The sequence below is a fragment of the Paramormyrops kingsleyae genome, chromosome 2, assembly GCF_048594095.1.
Source record: "Paramormyrops kingsleyae isolate MSU_618 chromosome 2, PKINGS_0.4, whole genome shotgun sequence".
NCBI lineage: Eukaryota > Metazoa > Chordata > Actinopteri > Osteoglossiformes > Mormyridae > Paramormyrops > Paramormyrops kingsleyae.
In genome coordinates this window covers 1,175,205-1,199,313 of record NC_132798.1, presented here as the reverse complement: position 1 = coordinate 1,199,313, position 24,109 = coordinate 1,175,205, and the positions used below count along the sequence as shown (strand labels likewise).

Sequence of the window (24,109 nt, the reverse complement as noted above, 5' to 3'; positions counted from 1 at the left end):
TAGTTCTGTAGTTGTGTTTAATAAGCTAGTTCCTTATTTTCCCATTTGTTTCCTGACCTCACCTGGTGTTTGTGCTATGGTACAGTATATTTCCCCAGTATGTTTTTTTAGTTGTGTTCAGTAAACCTCTTGTTGTCTTGGCGCTGCCAGTGGATCGTCACCCTCATTTCTGCCTGCATCATGCTCCACATCCATGACAGCTTTGTGATATAGAGAAAAAATTTGTCAGATATTAAGTAGGTCTGCTGACCTGCTTCTCTTAAAGGTCATATTGTACTGACATTAATGTTTAGTATACAAACTCAATGCAAAGAACATAAGCAGAAAGTTTTCATTGTTAAAAAATGGTTATTCACAGGGAATTCCTCTGCAATAAAACTAGAACAAAGCAGCTAAATTAAAATGTACTGTATCATTCTAAAATGTTTCATTATCTGTACTCTTGCACAATGATAATAATACCATAATCAACCTTATTGTTCTTCTACCTTTGAGGGTAATACTTTGCAGGTGATTACAGAACTGTACTGTATTGGGTTTCTGAACCTTTGAGCATGTCAGGACTCTGTCTCCCTCTGCTGGTAACAAAATCTTCAAACAGAAGATCCCCAGACTGATGTACTTCCTTGCACAGGAGCCTGCATCACAAAGCAATTTTGGTTGGTTAACTAGATCATTTTAAGGCATGCCAGTTAAATACCAAGGCTACCTTAAATCCGACAAGTTATTTTGCTAACCCAAAAATCCAGTTTTGCAATACAGACCCCAGATGTCCTACAAATTGTTTTTCAATTATCTCCAGGTAGTATTTAAGCCTTTGAATTTGTGGTTATATTATTAAGCTCATGGGAGTCTTACACAAAAATGTTCTGAGGGCAGAAGTAAAAATTACTGGTTCAGAGAGATACCCAATCAGATTGTAAAGGAGGTAGGTCCAACTAACTTTAGGAGGTGGGACCAACCAATCAGATGTCTTGGGGTGAGTCTCAATATCAAGAACATAAAGATCATACTTGTGATTTTGGCAAGACTTGTCTTGCTACCTTGCCTTCCAAGAACGTTCTCGCAAGAACACGAGGACAAAGAACGCACCAGTCGTGGATTGAGACAGATGTGTACTTGCTGCTCCACTATACTGTATGCCCAGCAGATTACCCCAGATGTAATTTTCTTAACTTTTATCATAGTATGTAATGAATGACACATAATGGAAATGTCCAGTATAAACATCCATTCCTGGTATGAATATGCTATTTTCCACAAATAAAGTTTACACTTAAAATATTCTTATTTATTTCCTGAACTCTGTACAATGCTATACATTAATGCTATATATGTTAACCATTTCAGTTCAGCAGTCTCATGAGATAAAAAAGTGAAGAACAGCAGGAAAATCCTAACTGACAGAAAAGATGGAAACATTGCTCCAATTAAGGTAGTACAGTTATGGTTCACGCCTTCTTCCGCTCCCTTCGTAACAGCACGCAATGGATCATGGGATTGTTCTCATTTGTCAAGGATGCCGATATTTGATATTTGGGGCGGAGCAAGACCCTCTGATCTTGTCATTTTGGTCTGGAAGATAAAAGATGACATATAACGGGTACACCAGAACATAAGTACGGTCAAGTACGCATATTGAGATTCAGCCTTGGTCCTGCCTCAACTAGTTGCTTAAATTTTATATATATATATATATATATATATATATATATATATATATATATATATATATATATATATATATATATACACACACACACACACACACACACACACACACATACACACACTGTATGTATATACACTACAGGCCTGAAGTTTGGGCCGATCCTCGGATAATTAAAGAAATACATGACACTGCTTTTTCAAAGTTTTATTAAAAGAAAGTATTAGAAATACTTGAAACAAATGTAACTTGCTGGTTTTGAAGTATTATGTAACAATTGACTGCCTTTATTATAGCAGCACAGATTCACAGGATCCATTCCAGCAATTTTTGGAAATAACTTGTGTCCATATGTCCAAACCCTCCAGTACCTTTTCAAGCATGCAAACAGTTCTGCCTCATTTTCCCATCTCAGTCTTGACTACTCCAGTGTTTGTGTTGTTTATCCAATAATTGTCTCTTTTTTTTGTTAACACCACAAAGTAAAGGTTTTCTGGCAGCAACTCGACCATATAGTCCAGTTGCTCTTAGTCCCTACTTGACTGTATTAAGAGATACTGGCTTCCCTCTGTTCACGAATTGCAGCCCTCAGACCATTACAGCCATCTTCCAATTTCTTTTGCAGGTCACCACTAAGTGTTGATTTTCAGCCTTTGATGTCACTTTCCTTGCCCCAGACTGTTTCCAGTCAATGTTGCTTCCTGTCAACCTTTTTCTCTGTAAACAGTAGGTCACTCCATGCTTATGTAACCCTTCATCTCTCCCTCAACATACACCGCTGCGGCTAGGGGACTCTGCGTTGTGTTAGTATTATCTGGAAACTCGCAGGGGTGCAGCCGGAAGGAGGGAGGCGGCGGTCACAGAGTGAGACGAGAGAAGAAGAGACTCGAAGGCTCGGTACAAGGACAGCGGGACCATTTATTGACTCCACAACCGGCGGCTAGATACATCCAATTCAGACCTGTAGGGTCGGTATATCCAACTCGGTTAACGTTTTAAAGACACAAATAAAAGTACAACACCACAAAAAACAGGTTAACCCATCTTAATATAACATCTCCATGTTCTAGCATCACATTAGCAGGCATTTTCTAACTCGTTTTCTAACCAAAAATATAAGTGTACGAAACACAAAAACAGGAAAATAGCTCATTACCAATTCTCTAATACTTTCAATAGCCGCATAGCTTAGCAAAGCCAACCCAAAAGTACCAGCATTTTAGAGAAATTTACCTTTTAACTCCCAACGCAAACATGTGGCTTACCTGTAGGGTCGGTATATCCAACTGGGGAAAAAAAAACAGGTTGCACTTGGGAACCCGTGCCGACCCTACGGAATCACAGAGGGACCAAAAAGAACCGCCAGAAAATCACAAACCTGGAACATAGTGTGGTGCAATATTGCCACCTCCTGGCATAACACATCTGCTGCCTTACACTTAGAAACATTTAACCTTCTGGCTATTTGGTGAAAAAAGAACCTTATTTCACTCAAAATTTCGAATTGAGTCCTCTGTTTAATTGTTAGCTGTGCCTTTCTAGCCATTACAAGCATAAAAATAAATATTTATCAAAAATCTTACATCAGTTGTCATACAGTACAACAGAAGATTGTACAATAGACAGACAGTGCAATAAACCTCCCACAAACTGATCTGGGACAAGGCAAACAAGTGGCTATCAATTAGATTATTAAGACACAATCAAGAGAGACCAAGACGAAACCAAATCGAGTTCTGACATCAGTTAATAGAATTCCAACACAAAGTGAATGTCAATTCACTAAAGACAGTCCTCATATGGCTTCTTCAAGACCAATAGTTTCAGCCTTTGTAGCTATAAAATTCCGAAAACCAGCCAGTTATATTGAAGTACTGTATTTCTAATATTTTCTTGTAATTAAAGTTTAACAAAGCAGTGTATTGTTTATTTAAAAACAAACAAAAAAAATCAGCGGGTGGACCCAAACATATACTACTTTATGGCAGATGTACATTACCCTAAGTCGGAGCAGGATGCTTGAGGAAGTGGAGCAGGGAAGAAGCAGACCGCTCGGCTCCAGCATTAGTTGAGTTTCTTAGCTTTGAACGTTAGCCGATCACAGACAGCGGACAGTTCCGGGTACAAAGGCGCGCCTCAGCCGGGCTCCGGCGGGTCCGTGGGCTCTGATGTTTCAAACAAAGTGAAAATAGCTGGCTTCGGGGCCGCATACACACCGGAGGCGGACCAGCTCCTGCAAGGTTAGTTTTTAATCCTTATTTACCGACACATTGTAAAAGGGATGTCGCTCTACATCGTCCGGAAGAGTGCTTTCTATGGCGCCTGTATATGAACGATTTAATTGCTGCCTTCCCTCTGCTTCAGGTGATTTCAGGCCCTGAGCTGATCTCTTAAAATATTGTATTAATTGAGTGTTAAAAATTAGATAATTTTTGTCTTGGTCTGCACAATTTCAAATGTAATGTCGTGCATATAACTTTTACATGTTGTCTGGCCGAAGCTCTTTGATCTCTCTTCCCAAGTCCCGCTTCCCGGGCCGCTGGAAGAGGATCCCGCTATATTTCCGCATCATTGGCGTTTAGGAGAAAATCAGTTACATATGAATTACATATGATCATGATGTTACATGCAAACCAAAATCACACCTTAAAAATTTAATTTTACAAACACGAAGTTATATGAATAGGGATTTTTTTACAATAGCGAAGTCTGCACATCAGTAATATAGCCTATATACGGTGTATTAGGCTAATATACCAGCTTAATATACTAGTGTTTCACATGGCTAAAATAATAATAATAATAATTCTCTTAATTTGAAATAACACCCATGTCTTTAGTGACGTCTTGTGATACAGACTTGATTTTTTCAGTGGGGTAATATTGTAACTGTAACTGTACTTCTCTGGATTATTTACATGGATGTGTATTTTGATTGATTGAAGTTACTTCTTTTTTTTCGAAATTAATGAATAACACAGTAATTAAGTTTGTCCTGTTGATTCTAGAATGCTATTGTGGACTAACTACCGTCCAGCTCTTCAAAATAATATGTTACTGAGTAATATTCCACCTGCAGTGGTGCCACATGCAGAATGTGGAGCTCCTGAGTTCTCACAGACCTATGGTGTGGCCATGTGCTTTGAAGACTCGGACAGTGATGTACAGAGCACTGGCACATCAATGCCTGCAAAAGTTGACATGATCATTGACAGCCTCAGAAGCTCCCAGTCTTCTCAGGACACTGCCAAGGGGTATGAAGGACCAGGGCAAGCAAGTCACAGTTTGCACAAGGCAGCATCTGTGGCTGAGCTAAAAGATGTTAAAGCAGAGACCCATAGCCAGCACTCAGACAGTAGTGATTCAGTGGACAGAGAAATTGAGGAAGCTATTCAAGAATACTTGAAGGAGAAGTATGATAAGAATAGAATGGCAGCTGTTGATTTGGTGCAGGAGTCCAAAAAACCCAGTAGGAAAAAAATTAAGCATGAATTCAAGCCAAATAGCAATGCAAGCCTCGCTGCAGACAACAAAGTCCGAAAAACGATGGTCAATAAATCAACGATGGTGGATAATAAATGCGTTGGGACTAAAAGATTTTCTGAGCATCATTTATTGAATAAAAACAAAGGACTTAGTAGGGGTTTGGTCCACAAATGGTACTCTTCTCTAGAAATTACTAAACATCCTGTAAACTCAGGTCTTCATTCTCACCAGGAAAAATATTTGTCTTGCTCCTTTGACAATGATGGAACTGAAGAGGAAACTCAGAGATATCAAGCTTGGGAAGATAAGGCAAAGCTTTCACACGGTACCTTTACATCTTTAGAGTTAAAGGAAGAATCTGACTCCAGCACTGCTGATCGGATTGAGGAGGTGATTCAGAGATACAAGCCGGAGAAACAAAATCAGAATGCCAAAGTTTCACAGATACTCTATAAACCCTTAGAACTAAAAGAAGACTGTGAGTCTAGTAGTGATGATGGGATTGAAGAGGCGATTCAGAGATACAAGCTCGAGAAACAAAACCAGGAAGCCAAAGGTTCACAGATACTCTGTAAACCCTTAGAAAAACAACAAGAGGCTGACTCCAGCAGTGATGATGGGATTGAAGAGGCGATTCAGAGATACAAGCTAGAGAAACAAAGGGAGATGGCTGAACACTCTCTGCAGCTCAGGAAAAACCCCATAGAAGCCATTCATCATTTCAAGCTAAAGAACCAAAAAATTTACCAGAAAAGGGTAACAGAAAAACACAAGCTTTCTAAAAAGAAAAACATGCAAAAGAATAAAAAACAAAAGCCTATTAGTTGTAGGACAAATCAGTTCACAGCCTCTGAAACGCAGATGGTTTTAAAGAAATGCTCATCAAAGAAGAAAATGGAAGATCTGACAACTGTGCCAGTTACACCAGTAGTCTCCTGTCCCAGTCAAAATATGCCACTGAGCAGATGTAATATTAATAACAACAGTGTTTCTTCAACCAGAAATATCCCACCAGTGCAGTCACCGATTGCAGCATCCATTAATGTTAATACTTCTTCTGGGTTAATAGGTGCAAAGACCATTCTAGACATTTCTAAAACCATCATGCCTGCAACCATGAATCATATGGTGACATTAACCACCAGCTCTGTTTACCGATTGCCTTTCTTGAGTAGGGATTCCATAAATAGCCATGACAACAATAACAATAGCTCACTGGACAGAGGTGATAATGCTGCAAATGAAGTCAGTGAATTACATGAATCTGATGCAGGAACTCAGAAGCAGTCATGTGAAACACTGTCTTCAAGCAAGAATGGAGCCATCACTGAGCAACAAAACAAGGCCAACCTTTCCCATAGTAGGAAGATGCGACTCTCCTTGTCTCGGAAAAGGAAAATGAAAGAAGATTTTCATATGGAAGAAAGATCTCAGCATAAGAGTTTGGTGCTTGGACACACAAACAATGTTTCACTGACCAGCATATCAACAAGTTCAGCAAAGACCCGTGAAGATCTTGGTTTGAAGCACACTGCAAATATGGAAGAAGGTGTGAAAAAAAATGGGGAAAAGGACTCACTACACATAAAAGAGAATACTCAAATAATATCAAAATCTCACAAACAAGACTGTGCAGTTTTGAACAAATCAGGAATAATTTCACATAGAAGGGAAGAGACTGGAGAACTGGATGAAGATAAGAGCAGTTCACTGGAAAGTGATGAAGACCTTCACACAGCAATTAAAGACTTGCTAAAAAATAAAAAGAAGACAATGGATACAGGGCTGAAATCCAAAAAGAGTGTTAGTTTTGGAACTGTGCAGTTATGCCGTTCGGATGTAAATATATCAGATAAAGGAACCCCTGCTGAATCCAATAGGACATATTTTGAGCCAGACAAGAGCTGCAATTCAAAAAATGTCAAACTGGCAAGAAAACAGAAACTGATAAGCAACAGACATTTAAAACGGAAAATGAATCAGGGCAGCATTGAGAGGCTGGATGGTGAGATGATCACAGAAAAGGAAGTGCAGACTGGTACCACGATGTGTGGTACAGCACATAGTAATCAGGGCATAGAGAAAGTCTTTGGGTCTTCAGACAGTGACGACAGAATGGAGCATGAGATCAGCGCGCTCATAGTGAAGAAAGACAGGATTTCCAAAGAAATAAAATTTGTGGAACCATACAGGATTAGCACTAGACTTTTTGCTCATTCACTGGCAGCCAAGGAATTACATCTAGAATCTCAGCTGCCAGATTCTCAAGCAAGTGCTGAAGGTCAGTACTCAACTGAAGATCAGTACTCAGTTGCTGGAGCTCAGTACTTCTCTGTATCAGAACAGCCAGCGAGTGTAGAAGGCCGGGTTCCTCAGAGTATGTCTGTAGATCTGCAGTCATGCTCTACGTTTTGGACTGATAATAGCGCATATGTCAAGACAGAAGCAGCTGAGCACACACTAAAAAATGACCAGCTGAATGAGGCAATTGAGCTTAAACCAGAAAGTACTGTAAAAAGGAGCCCATTGGTCCCCAGTGCAGTGAAGGGAAGTGCAGTGTTGAGTAATGTCAACAGTGCAGTGAAGGGAAGTGCAGTGTTGAGTAATGTCAACAGTGCAGTGAAGGGAAGTGCAGTGTTGAGTAATGTCAACAGTGCAGTAGCTGAGAAGACGCTGCCACAGTCACACGACCAGAATCTTTTCCATACAGATTCTCCTAACTCCATTGATGCTGAAGAGATACAGCTGACAAATGCCTCTGACTCCCCAACTCAGTTTGACATAAATGACTGCAATACAAACGATCTGCTAAACACTTGCCACCCCTCCTCGGAGACCCCAGCTGATGCCAGTTCCCCACTGCCAGCCTTTACTCCAGCTACAAACCTGGACAGATGCCTGGGTCAGATGAGACAGAGCAGCCAGGATCAAGTGTCTGATTCTACATTGTTAAAAAGTTTGGTGCATGTTGTTGAGAATCAGAGTACGTCTGTGGATTTGTCCACCCACGGGGCTAACAATGTTCATATGAGGGACAGAGTGCTGGCCTTAGCAGATGAGAGCAGGGATCCAGAAAGAAATGTGGAACAGATGAATGTAGAGGAGCAGAACAAGATCTCTGATGCAGAGACAGACTATGTAGATGAGACTGATGGCGAATCAGATGAGAGAATGGAGGCTAGTCAGAGCTCAGGGGAGAAGAAACTGAGGCATAGATTGTAAGTGTTTTTTTACATTGGTTTGTTCATTCATGTTAAATTTATTATAAGCATGCAGCCAACTAGGCATAAGTGCAGCTGGGTTGAGCAAAAGCTTCATTGCTGTATTTTACGATTGTACAGGTTTCTGACTACTGCCATCGATCCTGGAATGAAGTTCACAACTTACATCGCCTTAAATACACCTCAGAGGCATGAAAAATACATTAAGGCCAGGACTCTTGCGTTTACGTCAGACCAGCAGGTAAAACACATTTTACAGTACTCAATGCAAGATTGCACTATACTGAAATCAGAGAATAAAATCATTCGAGATTTGTGCTAAATTCATTGTGCAGATTATGGGTGTGGTGTGATTAATGAATAGGGCTTGTTGTCTTGTATTTTCATAGACTGTTAAAATGAAGTTACCTGCCGCCTGTGTCAACCCAAAGACTGGAAAAGAGCAGCAAAAGCACAATTGTGGCATGTCAGTTAATGTGAAGACTTTCTATGCAAAGACCGCGCCATCGCAGGTTACATGCAGGTTTACTTTCTAAGGCAGTTTTGGGATGTGAATGTTAAAGTAAATCCATATAAAATACAAGAATGTCAGTATGGATTTTACTACTTATATCTATCTCCTACTATAATGCATCTTATATAAATACAAACTTGTATGTAGACATAGGGTTAGTAATTTTGATACTTTATTGTCTCCGTGGGGAAATTGTTTTTACGCCTCCCTCAGCTTGCCCTTTGTAGAGTAAGCTGTCTGTGAAGGGCAGCCACCCGTAGTAGCACCCAGGGAGCTGGGGGTTAAGGGCCTTGCTCAAGGACCCGCAGACGTGCTGAGGCTGGGTTTGAACCGGCGACCTTCTGATTGCAGGCACACAGGCTTAGCCCACTGAGCCAAGAAAAGTCTCTCATTACATTAAGTGCATTATAAATTTATGATACCTTTTTATGAGAAATAATATTATATCGTTGCATGTCATTTTAGTGTCTATAGTCTGTAGTTGAAGGTTTTATACACTTTTCCAGTGCATGAAGACTGAAGATTGAATGAGGAATCAATTTAAATATTACATAGACATTCTACATAAATGCTAGAATATGCAACAACACAGATCAGAAAAAAATGACAATTTGCACATGGAATAAATTTTATTGCCTGTCAACTTCCACCATAAATCTGTTGTGGTGGCATAAAAAAATAAATTTTGGATATTTGGATAAAACTTGCAGATGAAAGTAAACACATTTTTTTGGTGTCCTGCCAACTTAAAAGAGTAATGTCTAGCATTACAGTCATAATCACTGAACTGAAATGTGCTTTTGTGATTACAATTTAAAGGACTAACAATTCCATATTATTTGACCTCTTTTCAGATTAACAAGGGACAGCCTATTAAAGGAAAACTCAGTTTCACGTCAATTAACTGGTAAGATTCATTTTTCTATTTTCTCTCTTTCATTATGGCACAAAAAATATCTTTAGCTATTTTTTCACATTACCATATTAAATTTAACTTAAGATTATATACTTAATCTAAAATTAATCTAATTTGAATCAGTTTTTGAAATGGAGGCCAGATCCTCATTTATCCACCACAGGGTCTTTGTGAGCCTGGTGTCCATCTTACGCTGCATAGGGCACAAGGCAAGGGAACAGCTCATCGCAGGGTGCACACGCGCGCCTACACGCACACACACGCGCGCCTGCAACGCACACACACACACGCGCGCCTGCACGCACACACACACGCGCGCCTGCACGCACGCACACACACACGCGCGCCTGCACGAACAAAATATGAGATCGTTGGCATGTTTACTTCTTTGTTTGAAATCACAGATCATTGTGGGGAGCTGAATAACATGTTTTTATTACATTGTGAGGGACATTTGGTCTCTCTCTCTCTCACACACACACACATCAGGCTCACACGAACCCCAGCCCTGTGCCCCATGCTACCTACAATGGGCTCCAGTGCCCCCCACCAACACTAGCAGTTAGAGGATGGATGTCTCTGGTTGTTTATTTGATCGTTTGCTTATCCATTTTATATATTTTTTTTTTCAGAAACTGTGAGTGACCTGCCATGTTAGTTCCATTTAGTTTTTAGTTCCATTGCAATGTTGGTCAGTTTTGTATTTGAGCAAATGGCAAAGTTTTCTGCCTTATTAAACTGAAAAGATATTTTAAATTTTAGGTATTTGGCATTTTTGGTTCACTATCACATTAAGTATTTTACAATGCTTTTACTAATCCTTTATTTAATACATTGTAATATATTTAAATTAACCTTACTGATTGTGTGGTTGTCAGTGTTGTGTTAAAAAAAATAAACGATACCACAAATATTGTATGAAAGTATATATATCTTTATTGGTCTTCCAGACTGCAATAGCAAAATAATTTTTATTTATTTAGTCTTAGTTTTGGGTAAAGTTAGTTCTCTTTATTAGCAGACAAGACAGTGTCATGATAACTGTATTCACAAAGACGTCTGGGCCGCTTGTCATACATGACCGTTATGTTGGGTTATGTGTTGAAGCCATTATCTCTGTACATGCCGCTTTTGAGTTTCTGCTCAGAAAACTTCCTGTTAGCCCCGTTGAAGGTTGTCTGTAGGAAAAATGTATTGGAATGCATATACATATGTTAGATACCTAAACATGCGATGCAGATATAGTAATAACACGGCAGTCTCGTTAAAATCGCTCACTTCCGGTTTTGATTATCACATAATAAAACACAAGGGCAAAAACAACAAAAATATAATCTCACAGGCATTTCATGGACAGTCGGTTTCTTGCTTCCGTAAGTCTGGTTTGATGTCTGATATAACGGGTGGGTAGATTTTTTGCTGAAATGGACAAGGGAATTGTAAAATTACACTGTGCCGAAACATCCGAAACATAAATTAAAAGCATGTAACAATGTCAACCCGTTTGATTCAGAAAAGCCAACACAATGTGAAATTACGTAAGTATATGACACAGTCTCCAAACACAGTCATGCATACGAAATTAGGCTTAGCTATCTAGCTGTAAGTTACTGCTGAAAAAGACTCACCTGTACCCTCGAAAGCAGTCCGGGTTGTTGAATCGTACGGGAAGGTTTTTGTCTACTCTGTACACATCACTTGTTTTCGGTGCGGTCGTGCCGCTTTCCGTAGAGAGATCGGGCTTTTCTTCATCCATGTGGCAGTACTGTGTGCTCCTGTGTGCGGCCGTGAGAGTAACGCGCCGTTGCTATAAACATTTACGTAACTAAGTGATGTCACCGCGTACATGAATGTACGCGACTTGAAGCCTTCCGCATGTCTGGAATAAGAGAAACACCTCTCTGCAGAGTGACGGATAACCCGTAATCATACTGGTGCCCAGGTCACCGACTATGGATTATTGTAAGAGTGAAAATCAAATGTTCTAAATGATAATAGGCTACATTAAATACCTAAACAAATCGAAGCGCACGTAACGCATGTTTATATATGTAGATTTTTAAGTACGTATGTATGCATGATACATCAGTTGTGCCACCATCACAGCAGCATTTGCAAGTAATTTAACCAGATTTCGCAGTTTGATAATATGTGTGTGAAATATAGTTAATGTTATTGTTTTTCCAGTAGCAGATTCTTATTCTGTAAGAGAAGTAAGAAATAAATTTTACATTAAATTTCATCTAGACCTGTGTTAAAATGAAATGCAATGAGATTTGTTTTAGGGATCTGGAAGGTTGCTGGTTTGAATCCCAAGAAATGTGATTCTACTCCATTGGGCCCTTAATCTGCAACTGCTCTGTCCTGGATGTTAGTCTGTATCCAGCCCTGCAAGGAGGTCTTTCAACTTACAGGGAAAACGTGGGGGTTGGTGGCAGGACTGACACTCCAGCCACTGGGGAAAAAAAACCTTCACACTGTTCCATTCCATTTGGACTAGTGTGGTGCTGAGGTATCACCTGCCCCACGGCTGCTCTCAGGCTCTCATGCCTGTGGTGGGTGTGGCTGTATCAGTGTATACTCCTTACCTTTCCTCCACCTAAATATGCATGTGTGAAAGTCTCATATAAGAAATAATACAATAGATGGACAAAATAACAGAAACTACACATGAAAAAGTAGTTTAACTTTGAAGTCACTGAATCATAATTACAAATGCAGCCACAACGGAGAGTCATATTTGGTTGAATGCCAGTTAGTATCAGCATAGTTCGCTCTTTGATATGAGTTTTCAAAGCAACACAAGGCAGCTAACAGAGTTTCAAAGAATCTAAAGGATGAATGTCTGAAACGCAAGTGCAGAACTGAAGTATCAAGAGGAACATTCTCAAAAAGAAGAAAATAATATTCATGTACTGTTACATTTTTCAATTATTTTGTATAGTCCCTACAAGGCCAACAGTAAGGGATGGCAGATTCATTCCTGGTTCTATAGCAGTGGTTTCTCCATTTTGCTATATTTAAGAAAAGCATTTGCTTAAATTGACATGACACATACACCAGGGCATAAGAGAGTGTTTGACATTGGGTGTGACACAAAAGTCTATTTTTGAGGGTGGGGCAAATGTAGTCAGATTAAATAGTGAGGTCTACATGTGGTCAGTGGTGGCTTAATGGTTAGGGACGTGCACTTGTAATGGTAGATTTTGGGGGCCCAATACTGGGCTGCCCCCCCCTCCATCAGCAGTATACATACAGAATCAGGATGACTAGTGATGACACTGAAATACTAATGAGGTCCTTATATCTGTCAGCTGTTTCTCATCTTTTTTACCAGTAACTGCATCATCTGACCTTGGTTACAGACCCCATCAGCAGAACCAGGTTTACTGGGGTTCCTGGTCTATAGCAGCCTCAAATTAATTATGTTCTTCCTGAGGTGGGAGTCAGTCAGTCCATGACAGCCACATGGTTCTGGATAATATTTCAGGGGCACCTTTTGTGATTTTGTTCTGGACCCGAACAAAATCTATCCTAATATCCTTTCATTCTCTGAATTTAGTACATTATTTCTTACAAGGTCAGAAGTTCAGTTTATGCTATAAATATGACTAAATGTGATCTTGTTTTTCCAAAAGCAGTAATGCTGCAATGGTGCAGTCAGCTAATGCCACAACTTCAAATATAGCAAAGCTAAATTACGTTGCTATCCTGAGCAGAGCTGCTATATAAGCATCTTCTAAGAAAAAAAATCTGTCAGGCTGCTTTTCTGTTTTATGTCATTACTGATTTTCTATTATATATTTTCAAAAGCAAAACGAAATATAATTTATATTGCGTGTAATATTTGCACTGCATTCCAGCTACATTCAAATCAGAGCTCGCATCCGAAAGGTAATGTGCAACAACATTAGCGAGGGAGTAAATCTGAAATGCAGTGCATCCTCTGCACTTAACTGCATGTGTAGTAAGACTGATAGTCTGTCAGGAAACTCTGCACTCGGATTTACTGAATGTGGTTCGAGACTGAATTTCAAAGGGAAAAAAACACAAGTGGCAAGCAACTTAAAAACTTTGACAAGTGAGAGATTTCTGAGATTGCCATGGTATAGCAGTTTAATCACAGAAAGTATGATAATGTACACAGTTCTATTAACATGATTATTTCTAAATAAAGACTGGTATTCATATAACCTGCAAAAAGGAAAACAAACAAACAACAAATAAAAAAGAAACTTTGAAAAACTACATCTTTTGGTCCTTTTATCCAAAGGTGAACGAAGATAAAAGGTTTCTTTGCTATAACTATGTGGGAGTAGTTTCTGTTCAGCTTTCTTGTGTATTCAGAGCTGAAGGTGCCAGTGTCCCAGCTGCCAGTGTCCCAGCTGCCAGTGTCCCAGCTGCCAGTGTCCCAGCTGCCAGTGTCCCAGCTGCAACAGCAATGACACTTTACAAAGCAGCTTCATCTCTCATCTTCTTTTCCTTTAAAACTCTAAAGGGAAAATCTATGCAACATCAGGCATCAGCCTCTCCTAGTTCCCCAGGGAGACATAATCACATATTACTTAAACATATTACATAAATGGCTAAATGCAACTCATTCACACATGTGAAATAATCTTCTTACACTGTTTTGGTGGAATTTTATACTTTCACATATATAATAATCATCCCATCTCAACTAACCATGTTTTGGAAATAGTTTTCTAAAAGATTCAAATAGTTAAGACATAAGCAATGCAGCCAACTCTAATCGAGCACTGACTTCGATCAGAAGTCATAACATCAGAAAGTGAAGCAAAACAATAGTCTAATGTTAATATATTTTATATGTTACTAAAGCAAAGAAAAAACTGTGCCTGTCTGGGAGGTTTCAGAAACTCAGCAATACATTGCAGAGTAACAGTTGTAACATAACTTAACATAATATCCCCAGTCAGATTCATTAAAACAAATCTGTTCTAATCCAAACACAAAGAAATTTAAATTTTAATAAACTTAATTTGCTGCTTATTATGTGCTGAGAAGGAGTTTTATGGCAGAATTTTAAAGCATTTAATAGTTCTTTATTAGTATTACAATGTTTACAGATTAACACTTGCTTTTTAAAAAAGATCATGATAAATCTTCACTGTTTGATGTGCTGTTACAGTACATTTTCTACTAGCTGGGTTACAGCACTGTTAAACTATCCTCATTCGTGCCTAATAATTATGGGTGACTATTGACAGCACTTCATTGCAAGATTCATATTCTTCAGAATGTGCCCGTTTGATATTAAATTGCTGAAAGTGATTGTGACGTTTGAGGATCTGACCTTTCTGGCAATTGATCAATCAGTATGAACCTAGTGTTCCACAGTGTATTGACATACTCTGCTAACAGTATCAAAAACCTTTGTAGCTTCAGAAAGCTTTTAACCTCTCTTTAAATGTTTTGTACAAAAGGATTTCTCCCTCTTTCACACACACACTTTTCTCAAACACCTCAAGACCACTCTATAAATTGCAGGAGGGAACTGAGGTTGAACATTATAGTATGAAAGCTTAGTTCATTGCGTTAATCATAAAAAGGTCCTCTCTAGAACAATGAATTATTCTTATCACTCATAAACAGCCCTGAGAAAGTTTCAGATACTGAAAAACAAAGACAGAATCTGGAATTGTCAGCCTAAAATGCTTAGTTCAAGAGGGGTAAGACTTGATATTCCTATATTTCCACTGAAAGAAATCCAGTCTGAGGTCAACACTAATCCAAGTATACATTTTTCGCAGAAAGCTCTCCTGGGATGTTAAATCTCAAAATCCACACAGCATAGGGCTTTAATTTCATCATTTTGCGATAGTCAGTACAACTCACATTTCAGTGAAAGACTGCAGAAAAGCTTCTTCTATCTCTTCACGAGTATTTTGTGTTGGAGATCTTTTTCCACAGCAGAGTTTTCAGGTTGTTGAGGACCAAAGAGTGGTGGACCTCCATCTGGCTGGCCAGGCCGCTGAGAGTCATGCAGGTGTGTAGCTGCTTCTCGAGGTCCAGCCGTAGGTCAAGCGGAGCACCGAACAGTAGGTAGTCCTGGAGCAGCCGGCACACCTTGGCCAGGTTGGGCTGCACCACTTCCGTGTTGCATTGCCTGATGAGTTTGTCACAAGTGGCCGTGCAGTCCTTCCCATAGGTGCAGTCGGCATTTTTCTCACACCGGCGTCCCTTCAGAAACCGCCGCACTACCATCTCTGACACAACACTGTGAAGGTCTGCCATTCTGCAGTCATATTTCTTGTTGTAGCCGATGTGGTGTGGGCTGGTATCACACATAAAGAAACTGCCGTAAGAGCCATGGAAGACCTCCTCCACGAACTCTAACAGGCCAATTGTAATACGAGCACGGCGAGGCCAGGCGGGGGCCAGCCACTGGTTCATATTGACGCTAAGAGCCATGGGGACCAGCGACTGCAAGTAATGTGGGACAACTAGCCTGTAGAGAGAGCTGTGCTCCACACGCTCTGTCACATACAGGTCTCCGCAGAAGCCAAGCAGTTTCGGAGTGTGTTCCTTCTCGTGCAACGCCATCATCAAGAGGAACTCATTCACCTGCAGGAGGGCCCAGATGGACTTGGCTTCTGCCAAAGACACTTTGCCATCCTGGTTGACGTCTGCTAACGTAATGATATATCCCACGAGGCTTCCCAGGGATGTCTGTTCGCCCAGATTTGACTATGCAAGGGAGAAGACAGTATAAAACAACTATTTCTACTACATACATGACAATTATTATGTTTAAAATACACCTGATACAAATCCTATCTGAGCAAAGGAAGTGATTTTATGTCAGCTTTTGAGAACACTCATTTTGTGTTTGACTTTGGTATTCATACTCAGTTTCTGACTGGAGACAAAATACACAATGTCAGATAAAGTACTGATTATCTTATCTGTTGGTCATGTTGTCTTTTTTCCATTCATTGCTTTATATTCTGTAGATACTTTAAATATAACATAATTAGTTCAATTAAAACATACTTAAGAATCCCAACCTTGAGAAAATTATGAATCATTTCCCGGAACTCGTCCATGGACGTGCCTCGGGTTGGCTTATCAAAAAGCATCACCTCCCGTCGGAGCTCCGTGTCCGGACTTCCATCCACTCGCAGTGCCTCTTCCACGCCACACTTGATAATTACAGACCTTTCATTCCAGACGCCACTGTATACCTGTGAGTGAAAAGGTTAAGCTTAATTTAATGACCGGGGGCCTGTACTACGAAGCGGGGTTACTGGCTTATCGCAGTAACTTGTCGGATTTCAGGTAGTCTGGGCAAAATGTAAGTGAACGAATATGAAGTCCATTTAAACTGTGGTACCTTAAATCCGACAAGTTACCCCGATAAGCCAGTAACCCTGCTTGGTAGTACAGGCCACTGGGCTGTCTGACTCCATGATCAAAGGGGTGTTGCTTATGCGTTTATATAGGCTGTACATTGCTGCTAGTACCTGGTGGGAGGGTGAGGAGGACAGGCAGTGCTGCAGTACCAGCGTGTTGTCCTCACACTGGGCTTTGCAGGATGAGCCAGAGATGATGCCTCTTCTGTAATGATCACACTAGGAAGGGGGGGGAGGGACATACGGGAGGGAAAGAGCTCCAGAGAAAACCTGACAGACCTTCTGTGCTCGAGGAACCAGCTAAAATCTAATAAATGAAATGATGGATTAGTGCCATCCCTTGAAGTCTGCATAATTATTAGGATTAGCAGGTCACCTGGTGGGAGCTACATACCCCAGGCCATTCATATTTACCCCCCCCCCCCCCACTCAATTAATTTTCTGGGGATTTTACCAAGAAAAGGATGTAGGCTTGTCCATGGTGATCTCTGCATTGTGTTTCATAGTTACCGTGGCGAGTGATTTTTATTAAACGTTTACATATTGCCAGCAAGATAATCTTCACTGAAAACATGTTACTGTGGGGCTTGGATGAAATGTTTCAAAGCCCTGTTACATCAGCTTCTACACTGCAGGGGAGACATGCAGTGCCGTGTTCTTTCTCCTGAACTCCCTGAGATTACTGTATGATAACCTCTGCCTTGCTTACAGTCTGTCATGAGAAGCCGTGCAGCACTGATGTTAAACCTCTATGGGTAATTACACCCTGATACTCTAGTGGCTAATGAAATCTAACCAGACCTCAGGAGCCTAAATCCAACCATCCATCTTCCATAACTTATCCAGTAGAGGGCTGTGGTTAACCTGTAGTCTATTCCTGGAAGCACTGGGCACAAGGCAGCAGCAGTCTTTCACTGGATGCCAGTCCATCACAGGCTACACTGATTCACCTAACACACGTCTTTGGAATTTGGGAAGAGACCAGAGTATTGTGGGGACACAGGTGTATAAAGGAGGAACTCTATACACCCAACTGAGGTAGAAATCAAAACCACACTATAGGACTCGACACTCAAAATCATGAAAATCCATCAAACTGCTAATCATGGGGAAAATCTAAAAATTATATCTTCAAAATGATTTTATGCAAATAGATACAGTTGATGGCTAAGGTGTTTATATCACGTTTAATTAATCTCTCTTAGATATCAAAAACCAGCTAACGACTGAAAAATGCATCAATGTATTGCCAACACAAACTGGAACAGAAACAAATCCCAGTCACTTCATAACTGTTTTTGCAAAATAAAAGGGCCACTACTCTGGTCTGCAATTATACATGGAGGCATTTGAAAAATCATTTAATATTTTTGGAGTGGACTAAATTAAATACATAAATTAAAAATAGTTTGCATATGATATGTAAGGCAGGTCAAGTGCCTGATTAAAGCAGCATAATAAAAGGGATGTAAATTGTTCTTTGGTTCAACGGCAATCAGTGTGGCCCCTGATGTGGGTCTATTGAGGCTCCGCCGACAGGCAAGAGGCTGGTGGCTTGGATTTCCTATCTAACCGGGGGTGTACAACCTTCCACATGAACAATGGTGGACTGTACATGGAGGTGTGAGGTCTGAGTGGCACAGAAGCACGAAAGGCCACCTAAATGAACAACTCGCATCCAGAACAGATGTCACATGCTGTCAGCATTGGCCGGTGACAGAGGCTCAGGCGCCCCCGTGAATGTGTGCGGCGCCACATGGAGGTGATGGCGGAGCCATTTGGGAAAAACAGATTTTTCTTTTTGTTTTTTTGTTTCTGTGTCAATGGAGTTAGAACTAGCTCTGATTACACTCGGGTTTTAAAGATTAAGGATCTACTTATTACCTTGGCCTAATTCTAACTATTAGCCACTGAAGTGGTCCAGCGTACATCCTTAAGCTTTTTTTAAAACTATCACGTAGCATATTTATGCCAGGAGGAGCCATTCTCCTAGGAGACCCCATTCCTCACTGCCTCATGTGTCACTCAATGTCTTTCCGATGGATTTATTCACCTGTTAAATTGTGATAATCAAGTCTATATAATTAAGTCCGAGAGCTGCTTCCTGAACACTAACCCAAAGCTAATTCACAAGACCACCTGTACAGGCACACTTGCGCATGGGGGTGAAGCAGATGGTTACCTACATATCAGAGAGTTTAAATGAAGCTTCCAAATAAATTCCAAATGGCAGCACAGGAATAAATTGATTGTTACAAGGTCAAAACAATACAGTCATGGAGAGTCATTATTATATATTACAGGGAGTTACTCTCCTTCAGTTATACATAACAGCCTATGAATTTTACTGCGTGTACCCGTCATTGCTAATGGCCTTATTGCTAAAATAAGATCTTATTTCACTCTCCTGTACGGTCACATATTGCTAATCTCAAAAGTTACTCAACATAACTCATGGAAGAATCAGTCCTTTAAAATACTAACACTACAAACAGGCAGTTTCTCGACAGTGATTCTGAGTCTGTACCATAATTGAGAGCGAACATAAGTCAATACTTACGATGACCATGTGGCAGACGTGTCCTCGACAGAGCTCAGAGTACGAGGAATAGTGCATGTAGACGGCCCAGCTGCCCACCAGGACTCCAAGCCAAGCCAGAAACAGGTACTTGACCTTTATGGCAGGAAGTCGACTCTACAGGGGAGGGGTGTGTAGAAAGAGTTTGATGTCTGAGCTTGGCTGAAAAAAGGGCAGGACCACTGGTGTTCATGACCTTAGAAAAGGATTTTGCCTAGAGTTTTATTTCCATAAAGTGGTTAGAACTTATATGTCTCTCGATTATGTTCCCAGTGATGACTCTGGCAAACCATCTTATTGACTCAGTTTTCATTGACCCTATTTCAATTTTAATTATTTGACCACAGGGGTTGCTCTGCTGTATCCTGGGTACTGTTACACAAACCCTGCCTCAGGTCAATAAAACAAACAGTCCTCATGATACAAGCAATTCATTCCCTTGTACATCACAATAACCTCATGAAGGACACCCTCAGGCTGTGTGTAAGATTCTGAACTACATATAACAATTACTCTTTTGGTTGATAAGTTCATAACAAAAAAAAATACCTAACTCTTCAACAAGCTGAGGAACTGTGACAAGCTACTAGAAGCCTGTATCAATGCTATGAAGAACACCAGAGTTCCATCCATCTATCAATCCAACCGTTTTTGATAGCCGGTCACCCTACACAGAGTCAAAGCACAGAGTCAAAGCTGAGAAATACAAAACAGTCTCTGAACCATGAGAGGAAACAATTGCATTTTCAATTTAGCTTATTAAATTATAGCTACAATAGATGCAGGCATTCCATGGCACGGTGCCTTACTAATTAGGCTGATGCAGGATAATAATATTCTGAACTTGTTTTTCCATATATTGTACATTTGAAATGCATTTCTAACACATTAAATGTGCATTCCTGTAATGTACTGCTTACTAACAGAAAATGTATCCTGCATCTCTGCTCTCTCCTGTGTGATCACATACAAAAAAATATACCTGAGCATAAACTATACTCCTGTGATATTAAAATTGCATTAGACATCATGCATAGTTATTGGATGTTTCATTAACCATAAAACCCCAGCCTTGTTCTGGTGCTAATTGTGAGCTATCTAGATAATACTTCTAAGATGTGCTTTTACGTTTCTCTTTCCTTTGCTTCAGTAAATATTTTCACTCGCAGCATATGGCATGAAAAATCTCACACTTAGTAAGCAGGGAAAATAAACTGCGTAGAACAATTGATTTTGTTGCCAGTGTAGATAGAAGAAAAAAAATATATTTCAGACCTATGAGGAAACTTGAGTGTTCAAATTGTGCTCACATTCAGCCAAGTCCTTTCACACTTCACTTAACATGCTGTCCAGCCGGACCGCCAGGCGTCCGTTGCAAGAGCAATCCAACTTTTCCCACTGTCAACCAATGACTGGCAGATGCACAGAGCCAGACTGTACACCGCAATGTCCCCCAGCTCTGGCTCTCACAACTTAGCTTTTTGGCCAAACTAATAATTAGGGTCCATTAAGTCTGAAGGAAATGCACTTGTTTTTAACTTGATTTTAATTAAAACTTCTCTTTTGGATACTTTTTCAATGCATAACATAAATCCAGGTCAGGAAAGGAATGTACCTTGTATGGTATAAACCACATTGGCCTGAATACAAGACGACCTTGAATAAGGTTTTTACCATAATAAACCGTATCAGCCTAAATACAAGACTCCTCCAGTTATTTTAGACATAATTTTTGGGAAAACACCATCTTTTATTCAGGCTAGTACTGTAGTAAATTTCTCTCCTTGATCCATGGCTTTCACTTTTTATACCCTTGATTTTTATACCCCTGGGGAAGAGGCATACTCTTCAAGGTTCTGTTGTACACAGTATTGGCCAGGTCCCCGTGATGCTCACAACATTAAGATGGGGAGGGGGGGGGCTGGCCTCAGTGAAAACGATGAGGTGCCTACAGAGGTAGAGCCTCTCCTTCCACTGATAACCACAGCTAATCTGTCCATCGAGTAAAAGAAGAAGCATATCAAAAAACACAAGTTTACACCAACTTGCAAACAGAAAATTATTTATCCATCCATCCACTAACTGCTGGAGTCCATCACTGGCAACACAGGGTACAAAGTTGGGGGGGCACACCCTGAGAGGGATGCCAGTCTCTCACAGAAATAGCAAATTTTTTGACTGTGAGAAACTATCTTGTTTGTTTACTAGCTATTTATAATGTGCAAACATTGGTTCTTTAAGGCTCTGAAGTGACAACAATTAGGAGATTACTCCAGAATGGTAAGCCAGGGAAGGGATTAATCATTTATCAATGAGTCCATAAATATGTCAGTGTAACAGGAGGCTATTGGGAAACATCACGAGGTGAATATACTGTAAGAATGATGGGAAAGAAATCCTGTAGGGTTTATCTGTGCCAACAAGGCCAGTCCAACACAGAGCAATAAGGATGACATATGGCGACTTAATGCAGAGACAACTGGTTGACTTTGTTTATCAAATGGTTTAAATAATGGGGACAAAGTAATTTAAATGAACTTTTGGAAGAAAAATGATAATTCTTAACTGCGATTCAAATGTGCAAAATTTACTCAAAATGTATCTAGTACCCAACAACTATTTTTTCCATGTCTGAAAGCGTTTGTCCACTCACAGTTTCCTTTAAAGACCAACACAGTCGAGCTGTGAGTCTAGAAATTTGTTAAAAGGTTTGATTAATCCGATGAAATTCTCGTTTGATTTCTGTTTCATGTTGTAGTTATTGGTCTATTATGGTCTGTATATAGGCATGAAGGGATAGTACAACTGCAGGAAGCCTGCTTTTTAATGTATATAGATTTTTGTTACGATATAGGAAAATATGATTTAGAAAGAAGACTTAACTCTATACAATGCCATTGCAATATTAAAAGTACTAGGACCCGTTTCTGAGTCAGGTTATCAAAGCGGATCGACTCACTTGCTCCACTGCATGCCGTAGACCAAACTTTAAAAGTCTGTCGAATCACTGTATTAATACGCACTTTAAAACATCGCTAAAAGGATTTCAGTTTTAATACTGCGTGATGAACCACGAACAGAGAATGAAATCAAACATAACAGCTACATCCCCACTGCCTTCATTCAGCAAACTGCGTATCCGCGTTTGCCCACTTTAAATCATGAAACTTAAGTCAACCCACAAGTTTCCTAGAGCAATAAAATATCCAGAATGAGACGACATTTTCATTATACTTAATCGGGTTTTACCACAGCGCTCAGCCAATTGCATTAATTTGTGATTTTCAGTTTATTCATTTAAATGGCCATTTACGACAGATTCTCAATTAAGTATGAGAGATTGGCGTAATGCAGGGTCTGAACAGAAAATGCATGAAATATGGGGACCTGGTGTATATAACACCATCTGCAGAAATCGTGGCGAAAACAGGGTATCGTCGCATAGCGGACCAGCCTTTTAACGCTAACATCGCAGGCGTGGGTACTATTCATTACGTAATAGAATAAACCTTCGTCCTTATAGCGCATTTTTATTTATCTGATTTCACATGAATGCAATACGGACATGGCCATTTTGCATGCAGATATCCTTGGCGTGCACTACAGCCATCTAGCCATAAAGTCACTATGTTCATATTCTGACAGCGTATTTCGTGATGAAAACAACTGACCTGCAGTCCTTTAGACATTGGGCAAAACAAGACTAGATGCGCAAGTCTTCGTAAACTCCTCATGCTTCGTTCCCGATGGGCAGAGGAGCGCTTCTTCTTCCTTTTATAGCTTCTAATGGTTGAGAGAAAAATAATCTGTGTTCACCCTGATTCGGGTCACATTTAATTTCAACGATCTCTCCCCACACCATTTGCATCATTCACTTTTGAGGCGTTTGATCTGATGGGTCCGTGGGGTGTAAATGTTGTCCAAGGTGAGCGTGTGTGTGCAAACGTCGAGGCGAAAAGGAACATGGAGATTTTCCCACAGCTTCTAAACACAAGGTCTTCCTAGGTCAAAAAAATTCCGCTGTATAAACCATGCTACTTAAGCATCCACCTGTCCCATAAAATAAGTTACGAAATAAATTTAATTTCTGTTAATATTAAGAGATTACTTTTTTTGACAATATTTATTTAACTTGTGGTACAATAAAAATACAGCATATCGCATAATACAAATTGCCGTATAATTGTAATACATTATATTAAGCATATTGTTTTTCATTTAAAATTTTGTTTTATGGTTGCTCAAAACTCAATATATGCAGCGATTGCGTTGATTTGAATCAGAGAGAATGGTAGCTTTAATTAAAGGGGAAGGGATGTGTTATTCGGCCACTTTTAGACCGCCGACAT

At 40.0% G+C, this 24,109-nt stretch overlaps 3 protein-coding genes across 4 annotated transcripts; 1 reads left to right on the top strand and 2 right to left on the bottom strand.

The window, feature by feature from the left end:
* The first annotated feature begins 3,605 nt into the window (after positions 1–3,605).
* LOC111833388 (uncharacterized) lies at positions 3,606–16,734 on the top strand. The gene is made up of 7 exons (XM_072703268.1): positions 3,606–3,909; positions 4,678–8,373; positions 8,497–8,617; positions 8,766–8,888; positions 9,745–9,797; positions 10,439–14,161; positions 14,192–16,734. Coding segments are annotated over exons 2-6 (3,867 nt in total). The 5' UTR covers positions 3,606–3,909; positions 4,678–4,804; the 3' UTR covers positions 10,440–14,161; positions 14,192–16,734.
* Positions 10,720–11,568, bottom strand: pierce1 (piercer of microtubule wall 1). Its single transcript, XM_023791613.2, has 3 exons — positions 11,435–11,568; positions 11,147–11,225; positions 10,720–10,984 (listed from the first exon to the last, which is right to left on the bottom strand). The coding sequence occupies exons 1-3, from the start codon at positions 11,560–11,562 to the stop codon at positions 10,901–10,903; spliced, it is 291 nt and encodes a 96-aa protein (XP_023647381.2). The 5' UTR covers positions 11,563–11,568; the 3' UTR covers positions 10,720–10,900.
* LOC111833390 (divergent protein kinase domain 1B-like) lies at positions 13,896–24,043 on the bottom strand. Of its 2 annotated transcripts, XM_072703235.1 has the most exons (6): positions 23,432–24,043; positions 19,743–19,877; positions 17,294–17,401; positions 16,838–17,014; positions 15,666–16,517; positions 13,896–14,236 (listed from the first exon to the last, which is right to left on the bottom strand). In XM_072703235.1, exons 1-5 carry the CDS (start codon positions 23,492–23,494, stop codon positions 15,705–15,707), a joined length of 1,296 nt encoding a protein of 431 aa, XP_072559336.1. In that variant the 5' UTR covers positions 23,495–24,043; the 3' UTR covers positions 13,896–14,236; positions 15,666–15,704. The 2 variants fall into 2 exon arrangements, with proteins under 2 accessions (XP_072559336.1, XP_023647373.1); XM_023791605.2 differs by having other exon boundaries at positions 13,896–16,517.
* Between the last annotated feature and the right edge of the window lie 66 nt (positions 24,044–24,109).